The 17,809-nt window shown below is 39.6% G+C and overlaps 1 protein-coding gene and 1 pseudogene across 3 annotated transcripts in view; both read right to left on the bottom strand.

Annotated features, from left to right (window-relative positions):
• Positions 1 to 5,803: 5,803 nt before the first annotated feature.
• The window catches only part of Zhx1 (zinc fingers and homeoboxes 1), a 31,302-nt gene continuing 19,296 nt past the window's right edge, over positions 5,804 to 17,809 (bottom strand). For 2 of the 3 annotated variants that reach the window (XM_041671975.1, XM_041671976.1), the window contains exons 3-4: positions 10,730 to 13,609; positions 5,804 to 7,309 (exon numbers count right to left, since the gene is read on the bottom strand). In XM_041671975.1, the coding sequence (XP_041527909.1) occupies positions 10,733 to 13,390 (2,658 nt within the window). In that variant the 5' untranslated portion in view covers positions 13,391 to 13,609 and the 3' untranslated portion in view covers positions 5,804 to 7,309; positions 10,730 to 10,732. Of the gene's footprint in view, positions 7,310 to 10,729; positions 13,610 to 17,692; positions 17,732 to 17,809 lie in introns of all 3 variants that reach the window. The other variant, XM_041671977.1, reaches the window with a different exon arrangement.
• LOC121461591 lies at positions 7,705 to 7,809 on the bottom strand (annotated as a pseudogene).

The following is a 17,809-nucleotide window of genomic DNA, read 5'->3' as shown; positions in this document are numbered from 1 at the left end:
AATATTTTTATTTAATTTTTAAAAAGTAACCGGGTACAGTGACACTAGCTTGATATCACAGCAAGTGATAACTGGGGAGGCAAAGTTAGACGGGTTCCAGGGCCTTGCTGGCCAGCCAATCTAGACCAATTATTGAACTTGAGGTTCAGTAAGACCCCTCTCAAAAGATAAGCTGAAGGGCTAGCAAGAATGCATAAGTAACAGGCACTTGCTACCAAACCTGACCTGAGTTCAATCCCCAGGATCCACATGGTGGAAGGAGAGAATCGGTGCCTGCAAGTTGTCCTTTGACTTCCACGAGTGCGCTGCAGTTTATGCATTCATAAGCAAATTAAATATGTAGGAAAAACTAAAATAAAAGTGTTTAATGTGGAGAGTGATTGAGAAGACATCCCCATACACAAACACATACATGAACACATACACACACACACACACACACACACACACCAGATCTAAAACTCTGAGGCTGTGGAGAGACAACTTCAAGATAGACAAATAGGCATAAACTTTCAGGAAAGCACTCCAGTTTCAGCCAGGGATGGTGGTCCACACCTTTAATCCCAGCACTCAGGAGGCAGAGGCAAGTGGATCTCTGTAAGTTCAATGCCAGCCTGGTCTACAAAGTGAGTTAGGGCAACCAGGACTCTTACAAAGAAGCCCTGTCTCAAAAACCAACCAAACAAACAAACAAAAGAACTCCATTATCAAAGGATGTAAAGAATGTATAATTTCAAGAACTGATGGGCTTACATGGAGCTCAAAAACAGCGATGGGGCACAGAAAACCATCAGAACAAGAGACAGCCTACAGAGTAGGAGAAAATCTTTGCAAAGCATACATCTGACAGAGAACTGATACCTAGAATCTATAGATTCCAAAAGCTAAACAAACAACATATTTCATCATCAGATAAGTGTAAATAAAAACATTGAGACTCCATTTCATCTCTGCTGAAAAGGCTATTATCAATAAAACAACAGGGACTGAAGAGATGGGTCAGTGGTTAGGTGAACCTGGATTTGATTCCCAGCACTCAAATGACAAAGACAATGGTCTGTAATTCCAGTTCCAGGCCATTGGCCTCCAGGTGTGCCAGGCACTGGTGTGGTGCATTTACACAGATGCAGGCAAAATACACCTGTATTTATTTATTTATTTTGTTTCACTTTTCATGACAGGGCTTCTCTGCATAGCCCTTTCTGTCCTGGAACTCGATTTATAGACCAGGCTGGCCTCCAACTCAGAGATCCGCCTGCCTTTGTTCCTGAGTACTGGGATTAAATGTGTGCGCCTCCAAGCCGAGTTCACCCACATATAAGAAGAAAAGAAAGAGGAGGAGGAGGAAGAGGAAAACGAGGAGGAGAAGGAGGACGAGGAGGAGGAGGAGGAGGAGGAGGAGGAGGAGGGGGAGGAAGAAGAAGAAGAAGAAGAAGAAGAAGAAGAAGAAGAAGAAGAAGAAGAAGAAGAATTATTAAGGAAGATGCCTGAAGTATACACACAATTGCTTGTGAGGTCATGGGGAACGAGACCCTTTCTATACTGCTAGTGGGAATACAAATCGATGCAGTCAATATGGAAATCATTGGGAAAGTTCCTTACAAAGCCGAACTTTTATGGTCTGCTAAATGGCTCAGTGGGTAGAAGTGTGTGCTGTGCACAGGGAACTGACAACCCAAGGTTGTTCCCTAATTCCACAGAGTGGCAGCGAAGAACAACTCCTAAGATTGTCCTCTTACCTCTACACATGCCATGGCGCACACACACCTGCACTTACACACGTGCGCGCACAAACACACACAGAGAGGGAGGGGAGACGGAAAGGGGAGGTTAAAATATATTAACTGCTATAAACCATTCCTGGGTATACCCAGAGAAATCTAAGTTAGCATACCACAGAACACCATGTTTATTGCTGTTCCATTCACAACAGCCAAGTTATGCAACCAGCCTGCATGGCCACTGACAGATGAACCATTAAAAATGTGACATATATACTCAGCTGTAGAGAAGAATAAAATTCTGTCATTTTCAGGAAAATAGGTAGAAAAGGAGATCTTCATGTTAGGCAAAACAAGCTAGACTCAAACTAATACTGCACGTTTCTCTCATAACCAGAAACTAGCTTTAAACACAAATACAGATATGGCATGAAAGTGGGAGGGGCCTCAAGTGGGAAGGAGGAGATCTAAAAGGAAAGAGAACAAGAGAGGATAAGGAGGGAACACAAAATATCATAGATTGTCTCTGATGTGAAATAGAGATTTAAATATACACGTGACAAGAAAAGAGAAAAGGGATTGTGTGTGGGGAGAGGTCCAGCAAGAAGTGGGGAAGAATATGAGTGGTGGATAAATACGAGCAAGGTATAATGATAGATACATATGGAAATGTCATAATGGGGCTAGCAAGATGGTTCAACTGGAGGCGGTGCTTGCTGCCAAGCCTGATGACTGGAGTTCAACCCATGGGACTCACAGATTGGAAGGAAAGAACTGGTTCCTGAAAGGTGTCCTCTGACTGCTATTCATGCACCAATGTGTGCACTAGATAAACAAATAAATGAATAAGAGTGTCATAATTAAAGCCACTGTTTTAAATGCTATAACTTTAAAAGAGAAAATAATGATTTTAAAAGAGAAAAAGAATGGAGTTGGACACCTTACTCCATAACAAAACTAACTAGGAATGGTTTAAGAACCTAAATACAAGACCCAAAATCATAAAACACTTAAGAAAAAAATATGTGAATTGATATTGGCTTTTAAACATGATGCTAAAAGCATAAACAATAATAAGAAATTGAAAATTGCCATGCACCATGCCCCTGTGTCTGCACTCTGTGACCTGGCACCCAGTTCCCGAGCTTCGGGCAAGGGGCTGGAGGTTGAAAACACAGACACAGAGATAGACTGACACACACAGCTCCAAAACGCTGGCTCAGAAAGCCCATCTTCATTAACACCATGTAGACTTAAATACACTGCAGTTAATGGTCAACACATGATCCTCTGATCCTCTAACTAGGCACAGCTTCTAGTAACTTATATTAGAAGGTTCCAGGAGGGAAAAGCAACTGAAGGCCAGGACTCATTAATCCCAATAGAAAATGAAACTCACAAAAAATTTAAATCTGTGTATTACCAATAAACTAAAAATACAACCCAACACAAAGGAAAAATTACAACTGATTCTCACTACTTTCAATGGTGATGTTCCATAAAAGCACATTATAATTACTGAATAGGGGTTGGAGAGATGGCCCAATAGTTAAGAGCATGTACTACTCTTTAGACAACCTGAGTTCAGTTCCCAGTACCCACAACTCCAGCTCCAGGAAATCTAATGCTCTGACTTCTTAGGGGACCTGCACGTGTGTGTACTCTGTGTACCTGCACACAGACATACATATGCATAATAAAAAAATAATAATCAATCTTAAAAGAGAATACTGAACAAGAAGATGTGGTGATTCATGCCTTTAATCCTGAACTTGGGAAGTAGGGGCAAGGAGGATCAAGAATTCAAGTCATCCTTGGCTATACAGTAAATTGAAAGCCAGCCTGGGCTACATGAAATGCTGTTTCAAAATCAAACGAGAAAAGAAAATACAAGCTTCTGACCCTTCTATGTTTTCATCAGTCTCTAAACTTGTATTTCTGTTAAAGACACCTTAGTTAACATACACTATTGATTAACACTGGAAGAATGGCTAGCAGCATGGCAGCTTCCGCTGGAATTAAGCTTAGCTAGCATGCATTCCTCTACATGGCACAAGGCAGACTTACTGCATTTACTAGGCAGCACTCCAGCATTACATTCGGGAACTATTTTTTTTTTTATTTATTATGTATACAATATTTTGTCTGCATGTGTGCCTGCAGCCAGAAGAGGGCAGCAGACCTCATTACAGATGGTTGTGAGCCACCATGTGGTTGCTGGGAATTGAACTCAAGACCTTTGGAAAAGGAGTCAATACTCTTAACCGCTGAGCCATCTCTACAACCCCTCGGGAACTATTTTAAACAATGAAATTACCAACAAAAAGTACAAGCATACTAAACCTGACATGACACTGCAGAAAGGCTGTTTCTTTGCACTGAGAGAGTTGACACAGCTGACCTCAGCTGGGAATGTGCTCACAGACAACTCAGATGCTTTGCTACTCTGTGCACATAGAGGAATAGCCACACATGTGCACTGAGTATTGAGTTAGGGTTTGCTAATAAATTTTAATGGGTAGGAGCATCTGCATATACAGCATCCACAAATAATGAGGACTGGCTCTATTTGCAAACTATAAGACTTTTTACGGCAGATTATACAAAGCATTTCTAGAACTCAACAACAAAAAAGGTATACAAGTGGTTGTCACCACACGCAAAGATGATGTCACTATGGAAATGTCAATCAAAAGCACAATGCTATACTTCACATCCAAGGTGACTATCAGAATGTCATTTTGTTCCCTACTTCATGTTGACTGTATAATACTTGTAATGGTTGAAGGTAAAAGGTATTGGGAAAGATGTGAGAAAGATCCCTTCTACATAGCTGTTGATATGTAAAATGCTTAAGATGCTGGGGAAAACATTTTGGCGCTGTGTAAGTGAGTTGGTGATTGCTCAGAAAGTTAAGCAGATATAATGCTAGGTATGGGGCCACAATCCTGTAATCCCAGCACACAAAATGAGGAAACAATAGAATTGAGGGTTCTAAGCCAGCCTAAGCAATGCAATGAGTTGGAGACCAATCTGGAATGGGCTTGAATTTTTTCTTAAAAAATTAAGCATAGGCTGGGCAGTGATGGTGCATGCCTTTAATCCCAGCACTCGGGAGGCAGAGGTAGGCAGATCTCCATGAGTTTGAGGCCAGCCTGGTCTACAAGAGCTAGTTCCAGGACAGGTACCAAAAACTCCAGAGAAACCCTGTCTTGAAAATCAAAAAAAAAAAAAATTAAGCATAGAATTTATCATATAATTCAAGATGTATATCTGAACAAACTAAAAACAGGACTCAAAGGACAGAATTCATTGCAACATTATTCACAATAACGTGAAGGCGGAAACAACCCAAGCGTCCATCAACAGATGATAGCCAAAAGTTAGTGCACAATTCAGCCACCAAAAGGAAATATTATGATATATGCCACAACATAGATGACCTTAAAAACATTATGCCAAGGGAAATGAGGCAGACACAGAAGAAAACCCTGTGTATTTCCACTCACTTGGAATATCAAGTGCAGGCAAATTCATAGAGCAGGAAGTAGAGCAGAGGTCATCAGGAGCTGAGGATGTGGAGTTATTGCTTAATGGTTACAAATCTCTGTATGGGGTGATGAAAAGGTTTTGGAAATAACACTCATGTTGTGTAACACTGCAAATATAATTTAGTGCCATTAAACTGTACACTTAAAATTATAACAGCAAATTCTGTGCATATTTTACCACATTTTTTTAAAACGCTAGCTCAACAAAATTGAAAAAATCACTCAAAACTGCTTATTATTGCTAACTTTTATTTTGTATTCAAGGACACAGTCAACCAAGAAAGAAAGGCTCTTTTGCGCTGTCAAATAAATGTGTTTAAAAGCTAGCAAACATCAGAGCAGACTTCCATCTAGCCTGCCAGAGAGATGGGAAATCACGGAGTTATTTGCAGCTATACAAAGTTAGCACAGCACAAAGGAAACATAATGTAAATATATTCAAATCCTTCATCTCTAATCCTTGACATTTTAAGGATTGGATCTTGAGAACATTGAAATTACTGTCAAATAAAACTCAGACCACATTAGCAATGGTTTTAAAAAGGGAGCAATTTAATCATTATAATACAGAGTATTTAAGAAGTTTTTAGATGTGTAAAAGAAAAACAGTTTAGTGCATTCAATTGTTACAGTCTTTACATCACTTCTTTTTAAAAAAGTTAACAGTAGTATGAAAAAAGCCACCCACAAAGCCAGCTGTCTGAGTGAAGAAATCAGCAAACTGCAGCATTTGGGAATTGCTAATAAAGCTATAGTTAAAAAATAAAAAGTTTATAAAAATGAAAGCAGCATGCATATTCAAGGCTTTTTCATAACAGTTTCATTAGCTGACAAACATTTAACCAAGAGCTTAGTATTTATTATTCATTAAATTAGAAAACAAACTGGCCAAACCTACCACATGTGATCATTCAAAAATATATTTTTTTAAGTCCGATCTAATTGAACTGACTGTTCTGTGAGGAAAGCACATTTTGAAAGGTGGTCCTCTGATCACAGAAGAAAGGGGCCTTTTCCAACATGAATGGCAGCACCGTCTTAAATTACAAGTCAGTAGGAGCCGAGTCCCCTGATACAGCAGGCACCGTGAACACCCCGATTCTTACAGGAAAAGCTAATTTTCAACTCATTAGGATCAGTTCAGAATTTTTTTTCATTGTTCACTGAAATCGTTACACAAGGTAGAATGTCATGGAAAGATAATCTTGCAAAATCTGTTCTGCACCTGTCTGGCATTGCGGACCCGCACACCCGGAAGGACACGCTGCATGTACTTGACCGTGGACTGTTCCACATGTTTGGAACAGTATTTGGAGTTTCTCCCCAATAAGCTCTTTTCCCTTTGGGCTAGTATCTTCAGTCAGATGCTGACAGAAAGCAGTCACACAATACTGCCAGTGGAAAGAGTGGTTTATCTCAGGGTTTAGAGGAGGGTGCAGTCATGAAGGCCAGCAAGTCTTCCTGTTCCAACACAATACTCCAGGCTATTTTTACACTGCAAACTGGGCAAGCCCATGTACAACTTTTAATTTTGGTGTAGGACCTGATAAATAAGACACATAAGTAAACTAGGGTGTGGCTCCCCCTCCCATTTCTAAGAACTTTTACTCTGAAAATGTTTGGTCACTCAAAGCTGTGAGCTTAATCACGTGTCCAAGAAAACAGGCGACGCTGCCTACTTTCCACAGCTGTAAGCTGGACTACAAGTGAGGACAAGCTCTAGTGGTCATTAACCCCTTAGAAAGTCAAAGATTCACAAAGTCTCCATCCTAGCAGAATAAAAACGGACTGTATTAAAATCTCACTTTTTACAAGTTGTTTTTAATTAGCGCTCTATTTACATTGCAGACCTTCCCTTGACTGCAGCAGTTTGACTTTGGCACGACATCAAGTTCCATTTCTTTTGGACATTGGATCCTGTTTTGAGAGTATGTATGCCCAAAGTACGCATTTTCAGTGTCATCAAGGACTGGGCCATTCACAGTAACTCAGACATCTGGAGCTGAAGAGCTTATTCTCCTTCGGAACTGTAAGTAGCTATAAAAGAAAAAAAAACAACAACAACAAAGACAAAACCCTGAAACTTTAAATACAGCCATATTTTAATTTTTGCTTTTAGAATAAAAAATAGGCAGTTAGCCACAAATACATTCCGCATCCTCTTTAACAGTGAAGTCACTTATCACACTCACCTCACAGTGCAGTGTGTGTAAACCATGTGTATGCTCTTAATGTACCACATTTGCTTTTACACATACGCCTTTCTGTGATCATTTATAAAACTATTAGTAAGAAAATACTTTATTGTTAGTATTTGTAACATGAAATCCAAAGATCTATAATATTTGTTTGTACACAAGACTAGCATGTGAAAAAGATATATGTATATGCATATACATATATATATTTCATGTTCTGCAGTATCTTTTTATCATATTCCTTTGTGTATTTATCAAAGTTCATAATGAGCAATGAGTTCTGGGTTGTAAAAGGGGAATTATTTTTGTACCTGTCTTTTGTGGCTTTGCCCAGTTGCAATGACTATTTGGGGAAGGTTAAGGTAAGCATTTTTGTAAGTTGAACCACATTTAAATGAAACTTTTAAGAGGAAACCTATGCTGAATACATTGGCAAGTGTTTTTTTTTAATGAATTATAACATGCTGATTAATGTGTCTTATAATTTTATATTTCCAAGTATTTCTTAAATTGTGTATATGGGATGTATGCTGTGCACATGTTCATGTGAGGGGTGCACATGCCCCATGCACATGTGCCAGCTGTTGGTAGGTGTCACCCCCGGCATTCCTCGGCTGCTTTTCACCTTAGTTTCAGAGACAGGCTCTCTCAGTAAAGCCAGCTCTGATTCAGCTACCCTGGCTGGCCAGTGAACTCCAGGGACCCACCTTTTTCCACCCTCTCTCCTAAGAGCTGGGGTTACAAGGGCCAGCTACTGCACCCATAGATGGGTACTGGGAGTCTGTACTCAGGAAAACACTTTACCACTGATCCACTTTCCCAGCCCTGATATATATAACGATATATATATATGTATATATATATATATATAGGATACATATACTACATACAATATAAACTTTTGAAAAAAAAGTTTCACGTGAGCTTTATGACCATAATTAGTATCCCTAATCATGTTACTGTATAATTGAAGGTCAGATCCAAGTAAACTGTATGGAAAAGCTCCACCTACTTTTAGACAATTACAACTCCCCAGAAAATGACTGCAAGGGCTGCAACAACAATTCACTGCAGCAACAAATTTGCTGATTTAATCTTGGCTGAGTACACATTCTTGTGTTTAGCAATATAAAAAAAAGCCTGTTAAAAATATTTTATGCATCTGGGTCAGAACAAAGCCTGTCCAGAAGTCTTCTGACATGAGGAAGTGGAGGACTGGGTTTCAGGGTAAAGCTTCTCATGTCCTAAAATGATGACACAGTATTCTATGATCTGCAATGAGACTTCGACTGCGATGTCAATAAGTGGAGCTCAGCTCTTCTGCCCTTCTGTCTTAAGAGTGTTAGTGAGACGGAAGCTAGAGAGAAACTGTTAGCAATAGGACTAGTGTGTAGCCTTTATTAAGGCCTCTATAAATAATTACTAAAATAAACAAATCAGGAAGATGCCACTGGGGAATTAAGAAAATACTGTGTAGAATAAGAGAGTATGCAAGTAGGTTAGAGAGAAAATAAGAAACTATGCTCATATACAAAATTAAGTCTACATTTCCTTTCCTCCCTCAGTATTTGAGAATACTACAGTAATTTCTGACAAGACACTATTTGAGCTACAGAGAGACAAACACAAGCATTTCATGACAACTACATTGTTTTCAAAATAGTGTGCTTTTATTCTGGAATTACCCCAAAACAAAGAACAGAAAAAAATAAAACGATGTTTTTGAATTCCACAAGAATAAAGAATTGAAGTCCCTTGCTGAGAATGCATGAACAATCCCCCAGTTCAAACCCCACTATGGGAAACTTAAATAGAAAGAATTGAAGTCCTAACTTCAGGTAACTGCTTGCAAATAATATACAGTACATTTTAAATTTAATCTTTAATCTATTAAAGAACATGCCAACACTTTTCCAATTTAAACCGTATTTGTTTGCACTATTAAGAAGACTACAGAGATTTTATATTGCTTTAAGAGAGGGCCTTGCTATGTAGCCCAGGATAGCCTCAAACTTGAACTCCATTTCTTTTTTTTTTTTTTTTTTTTTGATTTTTCGAGACAGGGTTTCTCTGTAGCTTTTGGTTCCTGTCCTGGAACTAGCTCTTGTAGACCAGGCTGGCCTCAAACTCACAGAGATCCGCCTGCCTCTGCCTCCCGAGTGCTGGGATTAAAGGCGTGCGCCACCACCGCCCGGCTTGAACTCCATTTCTTAATGTTAGGATTATGAAAATATGGAGCCACATCCAGCAGGAAATTTAATTTCTTTAAAACCAAACATAGTACTTATAAATATTTTGGGGGAGTGAGTTAATTTATATCAAATATCAAATCTGTTATCTGCCTTTTGATCTTTATGAAGAAGAATTTATATTGTGGCTGCTCAAAAACAGATGCCACTGAAGCACACATGACCTAGAACAGGCAGGCCTTTGTCTTTTAACAGAAAGATCTTAAACTCCAGCTGAAAGGCTGTTAAAGTTTTGGGCAATGGAGAAAAAAAGCACCTACTTTTATTTAGGTTTTCTAAAACCCATCTGTCCTTGTGCTTGTGGTCACTCCCTTCAGTATACCTGTCCTCTTTAGTTTTTATTAATTGTTCCCTTACACAGGCAAAAATGAAGCATTAGTAGAAAGAAGGTTACAAGAAATATCTTTATTATCTTTAGTGTTTGTTTCCCATTTCCCTTCTTACTTCCTTTTAAAACAAACTAAAATGTTTTGTATGAAAAATAAAGGGACATTAAGACATTAAAATCTGTATAATACAATTACCAAGCTACATATCATAACAATACATGTTAGGACTAGTGGCACCTGATCCTCTCATTAGGAAAAAAAAAATTTAGGAAAAAAAATAGTAAAAGTGAAGATGATGGCTAGGGAGATGGCTCAGGTCTCTAAAGCACTTTTATAAAGCGTAAGACTCTGAGTTCAGACCCAAGAACCCTCATAGGAGTCATGCACAACAGTGTGCACCTGTATTCCTAGCTCAGATGAAGAGAGAGGTGGATTCTTAGAGCTCCCTGGCCACACAGTATTGCGAAATCAGTGAGCTCCAGGTTCAGAGAGGGATGCTGAAATATATGGTGGAAAATAGAGGAAGACTCTGGCCTACACACACACACACACACACACACACCTCCATGTACACACACATATGCACATATACCACACACACAAGTGAAGACGACTGAACCAATAAGGTGGCTGTTAAAATATATGTATGACTGATGATGAATACAAAGTTTAAACACTTACATTTCAGTCATCTGATTTAGAAAGCTTCCGCTTCACATGTCGTGGGGGTTCCCAAGTGTCACTATCATCTGTTTCTTCTTCATCTTCTTCCTGATCATCAATAACTTCATCTTCCTCCTCATTTTCCTCAAATAATTCTATACCTAACTCAGATCTTCTCTGTCTTTCTGCAAACCACTCTCTGACCTGCTCATAGCCCATGTGTGATCTGTTGACAAGTTCATCAAGATCTTGCTCATTAAGAAATTTGTGCTTCAGGTAATAATCCTTAAGTATTGCTGTTCCAGTTTTAAACTTTATGAGTGTTGGTACCCTGTCCCAGGTGTTCATTCTTTTGCCTCCTCTAGGCCTCCCACGTGGTCTGCCTCTGCCCCGTCCTTTGGGTCTGCCTCTCCCTCTTTTCCTATGGGAAGAAAGACCATTCAAACTACTTGAATTGGAGCTTTGATAGTAGTAGTACCATTTCAAGTTTCCATTCTTCCAGGCATAACGGGTGTCCCCAAACCAACTAACTATGTCTGTTCTGGCAAGCCCACTTTCCTCAGCCAACTTGTCATACTCTTCTGGTGATGGCCACTGTGTTCGGACAAATGCACTTTTAAGCATGTGCAGTTGCTCCGGTGTTTTCTTACATATCTTGCCTGTACCTCCCGACTTAGGTGCAACTGCTTCGTCTGCAGGAGAGTTTTCTCCAGGCTCCTCTTTGGAACTGCCTACATTACTTTCTCCAGGCTCCTCTTTGGAACTCCCTACATTACTTTCATCTACTTCTTTTTTCTCAGCCTTTAAAGCTTTTGTTTTCTTCTTCTCTGTAAACCAAGCGTCAATTTCTCTTCTAGTAAGTTTGGTTTGCGCTCTTAACCTATTTAATTCTTCATCTGTAAGCACAGAACTGTTGAGAAAACTTGCTTGAAGGACACGAAGTTGCTCTGCAGTTTTCTCCTTAAACTTCTGGGGAGCAAAGTCAGGAAAGGGATTCCAGGATTGTTTCGGCTGTGTAGTAACTGCAGCTGGGGGTTCTGGGGTTTCATCACTGGAGTCTATAATGATAGTGGCAGAGGAGTCATTATTGAGATGTAAGCACTGATTACTCTTTGAATTTCTCTGGTTGTACCTTGTATCACTAAACCATTTTTTAATCTCGCCTTTAGTAAGGCCTGTTATTTTCATAAGCCTAATAATTTCTGAGTCGTGGGGAAACTGGTTTTTAAGATAGCTAACCTTCAGTTCTGCCAGTTGTTCTTTAGTCTTTTTGGCTCGAATACCAAATGAATCCGGGTTCACTAGTGCAGCTTCAGGTCTGACACTTGGCGATGCTGGAACTGCTGCTGTGGCTGCTTTTGTTTCTGTAGCAGGCTGAGCAGCAGGTACTTGACTCTTTTGTACATTTGTTTGATTTGGAACCCCTGCCACTGTCAGGGCGATAGGTGCTGTTACTGGCAAAGTATTTGCTCCAGCTACTTGAGTAAGAACCAGACCTGGCTGACCAACTATTTGGCATGTCTGTAAAATAGACGGTAACCCATTGTTCCCTGTGGAAATGTGTGTAGGAATAACAGTTATGGTCTGAGGTACAGTATGTACTGTTCCATTGAATTGTTTCCTCCTTGCCTCCTCTACTTCTTCAGGAGTCCAACTAACACCATGCTTTAAACGTTGGGCTGAAAACCAGATCTTGATCTGTTCCTCTGTATATTTTGCTTGAGCAGAAAGAACTGTAATTTCTGACATTGTAGGATAAGGGAATTTGTTGTAGGTATTGAGTAGAAGGGGATTGTTATCCAATGCAGCATTGTAGGTAGGAATGCTATTAACAGGGATTAAGACTTTAGGAACCAAGTTCGAATTCTGCTGAGCAGACACTGCAGTGATCACCTGTGCTAATCCAGGAAGAACAGCAGAGGGCGTCACTACTGTGCTAGCGGGATTGGGATGCACTCTGCTGATGGTGGAAGTACTTGTATTGGATTCTGGAGCTGAAGAAGTCGTACTTTCTACATTTTCTTCCCGGCTTACTTTTACTCCATTCTCTTTCTCGTCAGGAGTGTCCTCTGCGGAGTTATGATGGACTGTAATCCGTTTGTTTTCTACCTTATTTTTCATCATTTTCATGATGGGAGTTTTACTGATGGAGATTCCTGAAGAAGAAACATCTATGGATTCTCCATGCTCTGAATTCTCCTCTTTAACAAAACTACCATCAAAAGTCAGATCATTTATTGTCTGTTCAAAGATTGTCTGGTTATTACGCTTCACCATAGTCAGCTTAAAATTTTCTTCTCCTGGGTGGTACTTCAGATTATGCTCAGAAAGTGCATCATACCTTTTGGTAAGAAAATTGCATTCAACACAAACATAGGATGAATTCAGGACAACATTAGGATGTTCTGAATCTACATGGAAAGTAAACATATTTAGATCTGGAGTTTGAAAAGTACAATATTTACATTCATAGCCCCCTTCCACTTTTTTATTTTGCTGATTGTCAGAATCCACAGACTCATGAACTTCTTCATCACTGGAGACACTCTCTGCTTTAGCATTCTCTACGGGGGTAAGGACAGGAGGACCTTCATCCAAATCTGATATCAACTCAAGGTCTGGATCCTGCTCACTGGCAAGGACCATGCAAGGTGTTGTTGATTTTCGTCTGCTTGACATTTTGATTTTAGGGGGTAAATATCAGTGGTGATTTAAAAGCACTGAGGCTTAAAACTGGAATCCTTCATTTGAAAACAGTGGCTTCTGGCTCTTCAAGTCCACTTTTGTGCTCCGCAAGTCTCATTAGTAGCATTTCCATGGTGCAATCAAGTAAAAAGCTTAGTTGGCAGATAAAACACTGCTGAGCTGTTGAAATGTGTGAAGCACAACTCCAACCACCTACATCGGAATAAATTTAAAATGAGTGACTACGATTTTAATAAAATTATGCTACTATATGTACTTAGGCTGTGGCATAAGCCAGTTATACAGAGCTACAATGTAAATCAGGGATCAGGAAAAAAGGGCTCTAAGAATCTAAACAGATGTCTGTCTCCAAGCCAACACACTGAAGACCATGGGATACTTAGGGGTCAAACCCAAGTGTGTGTATTTGACTCCTTCAGTCCGCTAGATGGTAGAAAACTAGAGAAGGAGCCTGCTATGGAAGCACACCGTTACCAGTGTAAAGTGCCACCGCCAACAAGGAAGGAGCTGTATGGGCAGCTACAGTGGCATCTATACGAAATTCAAACCATCGGCTAGGTCTTCTTCCTACTCGCCTGTCTGGGCTCAATGCTGACAGAGAGAGCTGAAGTTCCTTAAGGCATATGCAGTTCCCTTCACTCTCTGGTCCCAACCTCACTTTTCTGCTTCATCTCTTGCCATCTTCTTCCTTTTCCCATGTCATTGGGAAATGATGGTCATTCCAGGAACACCTGATGTACTTTCACGATTTTACTCAGGCTGTTCTCAATTCCAGGACACTTGTTTGTTAACTTGGCGTAATGTCTTCCTGCATTGTAAATCACCTCTTCTATTTATTTCCTAGTCTAGTGCTAACTATATTGCTCCAGATCCCTGCTACCATTTCTGTTCCACTCCCTGCCTATATTTGCATATCTGTTGTCTCCTTATTAGTGATACTGTGTCCTGTTCTTTTTTTCTCCCCAGTAACAACTTTGTTATGATAAAGGTCTCCACAACTCTATACAAAGCAAAAGACCTCAGTATCTTCAATCTAACACTTTCTCAGCTGAGCTGCTCTGGTTGACCTCTCATGTCATGTTTGATTGACAGTGCAAACAAGAAGTCAGTACTGAAGCAGGTCATCACAGTCAATTAACCTGAATCGGTAGGAATAGGAAAGTAGTTCCAGAGAACCTAACTGGGTTAGAGCATCTAGTATAGTCAATAACTGCTGCAACTCACAATACTGATGCTGTCATCAACATATACACTCTTGAAAATCACTGAATTTTATGTTGAAATAGGTGGAGCTCATAGTACGTGAATTATAGCTCAATAAACTTTTAAATGATTTATTTTATTTTATCTTATTTTATTTTTGTTTTTCAAGACAGGGTTTCTCTGGCTGTCCCAGATCTTGCTCTGTAGATCAGGCTGGCCTTGAACTCAAAGATTTGCCTGCCTCTCCCTCCCAAGTACTGGGATTAAAGGTGTGTGCCATCACTGCATGGCTATAAATCTTTAAATTAAAAAATATTCTAATAAACTCGCAATCAAAATATTTAAAGTAAAATTTTGAGGCTAAGTCAAGGTTTATGTGTTTCTGAAGTCTAAACCAAATTCAAATAAATACAATTAGTGTTTATACTTATTTGCCACCAGAATTTCAAGTGATTTTTTATATATTAGCATCATCCTGTCATAGCTGAAGGAAAAGAAGTCAACTTCAAAGACCTTATAAGAAGGTATGCTGATAGTAACTTTCGGGAAATGAAGCTGTATGCCCTGATTTGAAGGTGCTAAGACTTCTTACATCTGATCATTTAGATACGAACTACACATTCATTGGACAGATACAAAGCAGCACACTAAAAATTTGTATTAAAGATCCCTAACAACGAGCATTAACTGAGTTATACATAGTATTAACAGTCCAAATTTCCACTCTTAAAAATTAAATCATGGGGGCTGGAGAGATGGCTCAGAGGTTTAGAGAACTGGCTGCTATTCAAGAGGTACTGAGTTCAATTCCCAGCAACCACATGGTGGCTCACAACCATCCAAGATCTGGTAGCCTCTTCTAACATGGAGGCATACATGCAGGCAGAACACTGTATACATAATAAAAAAATAAATAAATGTAAAAAAATTAAATCATGGGCTGGAGAGATGGCTCAGTGGTTAAGAGTACTGATTGTTCTTCCAGAGGACCCAAGTTCAATACCCAGCATCCACTTGGTGGTTCAAGATCATCTTTAACTACAGTTCCAGAGAATCCAATGCCCTCTTCTGGCTTCTGTGGGCACTGCATGCATGTAGTGCACAGATATCCATGTAGGCAAAACAACAATATGTATAAAATATAAATAAATCTGAAAAAATGGGAAAAATTGCAAGAAATTGTACAGGTATGGAGGTCATTATGTTAAATAATGTAAAATAAGCTAGAGCAACTGCATATTTTCTCTCATATGTAGAACCAGGCTTTAAAGCATTGTGAGTGTATGTATGTATGTACACATATATGAAAACAGACCATATACATATATAGGACTATGTAAAGGGATGTTGGTGTGTCATGAAAGTATAACAGGAACCATGAGCAGAAAGAAACAGTTCTTAAGGGAAAGGAAGAAGGGGGGGGTGGAATATGTGTAGCAGGAAAGCATTAGGGAAGACTGTCTGCAGGCAGGAGACCAACAAGAGGGGATTATGGGGAAAGCACAGTGAAAGCTGGGTATGAATAAGAACAAACTATAATAACATGTATGTATGAAAGTACCGTTTTAAAACGTGTTTTCTATAATAAAACTTTTTATTTGTAAGAGATTATAAAGAAATCTCTGAAATTCAAACTATTTAGCTCTTATAAACTAGTATCTCCTAACCAAATAGGAATCATCGGTATTTCAAGCTGTCAATCACACAGCTATTTGACAGCTGTTTATCATTAAAAATGGGATTCTCATGGTGAATGACAGCAATGAGACTCTGGGTTCAATCTCCAGGACCAGAAAAAAGAGAAGCAGCAGCAGTTGCCAAGTGGAAGAGCAATGCGTAAACATGAGGACACCACAGAAGGGCAGGAAGTGAGCTACCTTGTGACTTCATTCTCCTGTCACAGAAAGAGGCTGGGATGAACTACCAGCTGTCAAAATTGAAGTTTTAAAGAAAGGAGCCCTTTCTTCAAACAAAATTACTCTGAGAAGCCAAAATGTAAGTCAAATTCTGTTTATTAATGTACACAACTAAAGATCATCATATAAAGTGAAATAATCAATCTCAGAAAGACAAATATTCCCATGTTTTATATTCTTTGTGGATGCTAAGGTTTTTTTGTTTTGTTTTGTTTTGGGGTTTTTTTGTTTTTGTTTTTTGAGACAGAGTTTCTCTGTGGTTTTGGAGTCTGTCCTGGAACTAGCTCTTGTAGACCAGGCTGGTCTCGAACTCACAGAGATCCGCCTGCCTCTGCCTCCCAAGTGCTGGGATTAAAGGCGTGCGCCACCACCGCCCGGCACGGATGCTAAGTTTTAAACAGAAACATAAAATTTATTTAATTTATATAAGACATGGAATAGAAGCAAAACTAACTGGAAGAATGGATGGGAATAACAGGAGGTGGGGCTGAGAAAGAACAGGAGGGATGAACATGGTCAAAGCACTTGGTAAACAAATATGAAAATGTCTTTTGAAATATACTGCCATATACAATGAGTATATGTCAATAAATACATATCAGTGGGGCAGTGGTGGCGCACGCCTTTAATCCCAGCACTCAGGAGGCAGAGGCAGGTGGATCTCTGTGAGTTTGAGGCCAGCCTGGTCTACAAGAGCTAGTTCCAGAACAGACTCCAAAGCTACAGAGAAACCCTGTCTTGAAAAAAAAAACCACACAAAAAAATACATTTTAAGGCGAGCTGATTGAAGGAGACAGAGCTAAACTACTCCTGACTATAAATAGTCCAGGATCCCAGGATCCCACTTCTATCTCTGAAGGGTTCTCTGAGGTATTTGAAAATCTATGTCTTACAAACTTGAAACACTTTCAAAACAATGTATCAATTTCATCCAAATCATCTCTTTATGCCACTACTGTGCATGTTATCAGAAGCCAATCTAAAGTGAATTCAGTGTGACTTTCAGTTAGCTGAAGAAGGCAGACCAAAGGGAGGCTGACACTGGCCAAAAGTTTGAGGTCAGCCTGAGCAATTCAGCAAAACTGATTAAAAATAAAGTGTCAACTAAACAAAGTGAGGGTGGGTAAGACTTGCTCTCAGTGGTAAGAGCACTCACCTAGCCCACAGGAGAAGGGAGAAGCAGAACCCGGGGAACCTAGGGGTAGAACAAAGCAGTAGTCAGAAGAGTCGCAGAGGAGAGCCTGAGTAGCCCAGGCCCCTTTACCTTTCTGAC

Source organism: Microtus oregoni, unplaced genomic scaffold (genome assembly GCF_018167655.1).
Source record: "Microtus oregoni isolate MIOR12 unplaced genomic scaffold, Mior012 000022F_ref0000154, whole genome shotgun sequence".
NCBI lineage: Eukaryota > Metazoa > Chordata > Mammalia > Rodentia > Cricetidae > Microtus > Microtus oregoni.
Note: the sequence above shows the minus strand (reverse complement) of the source record. Positions and strands in the feature narration are given on the sequence as shown.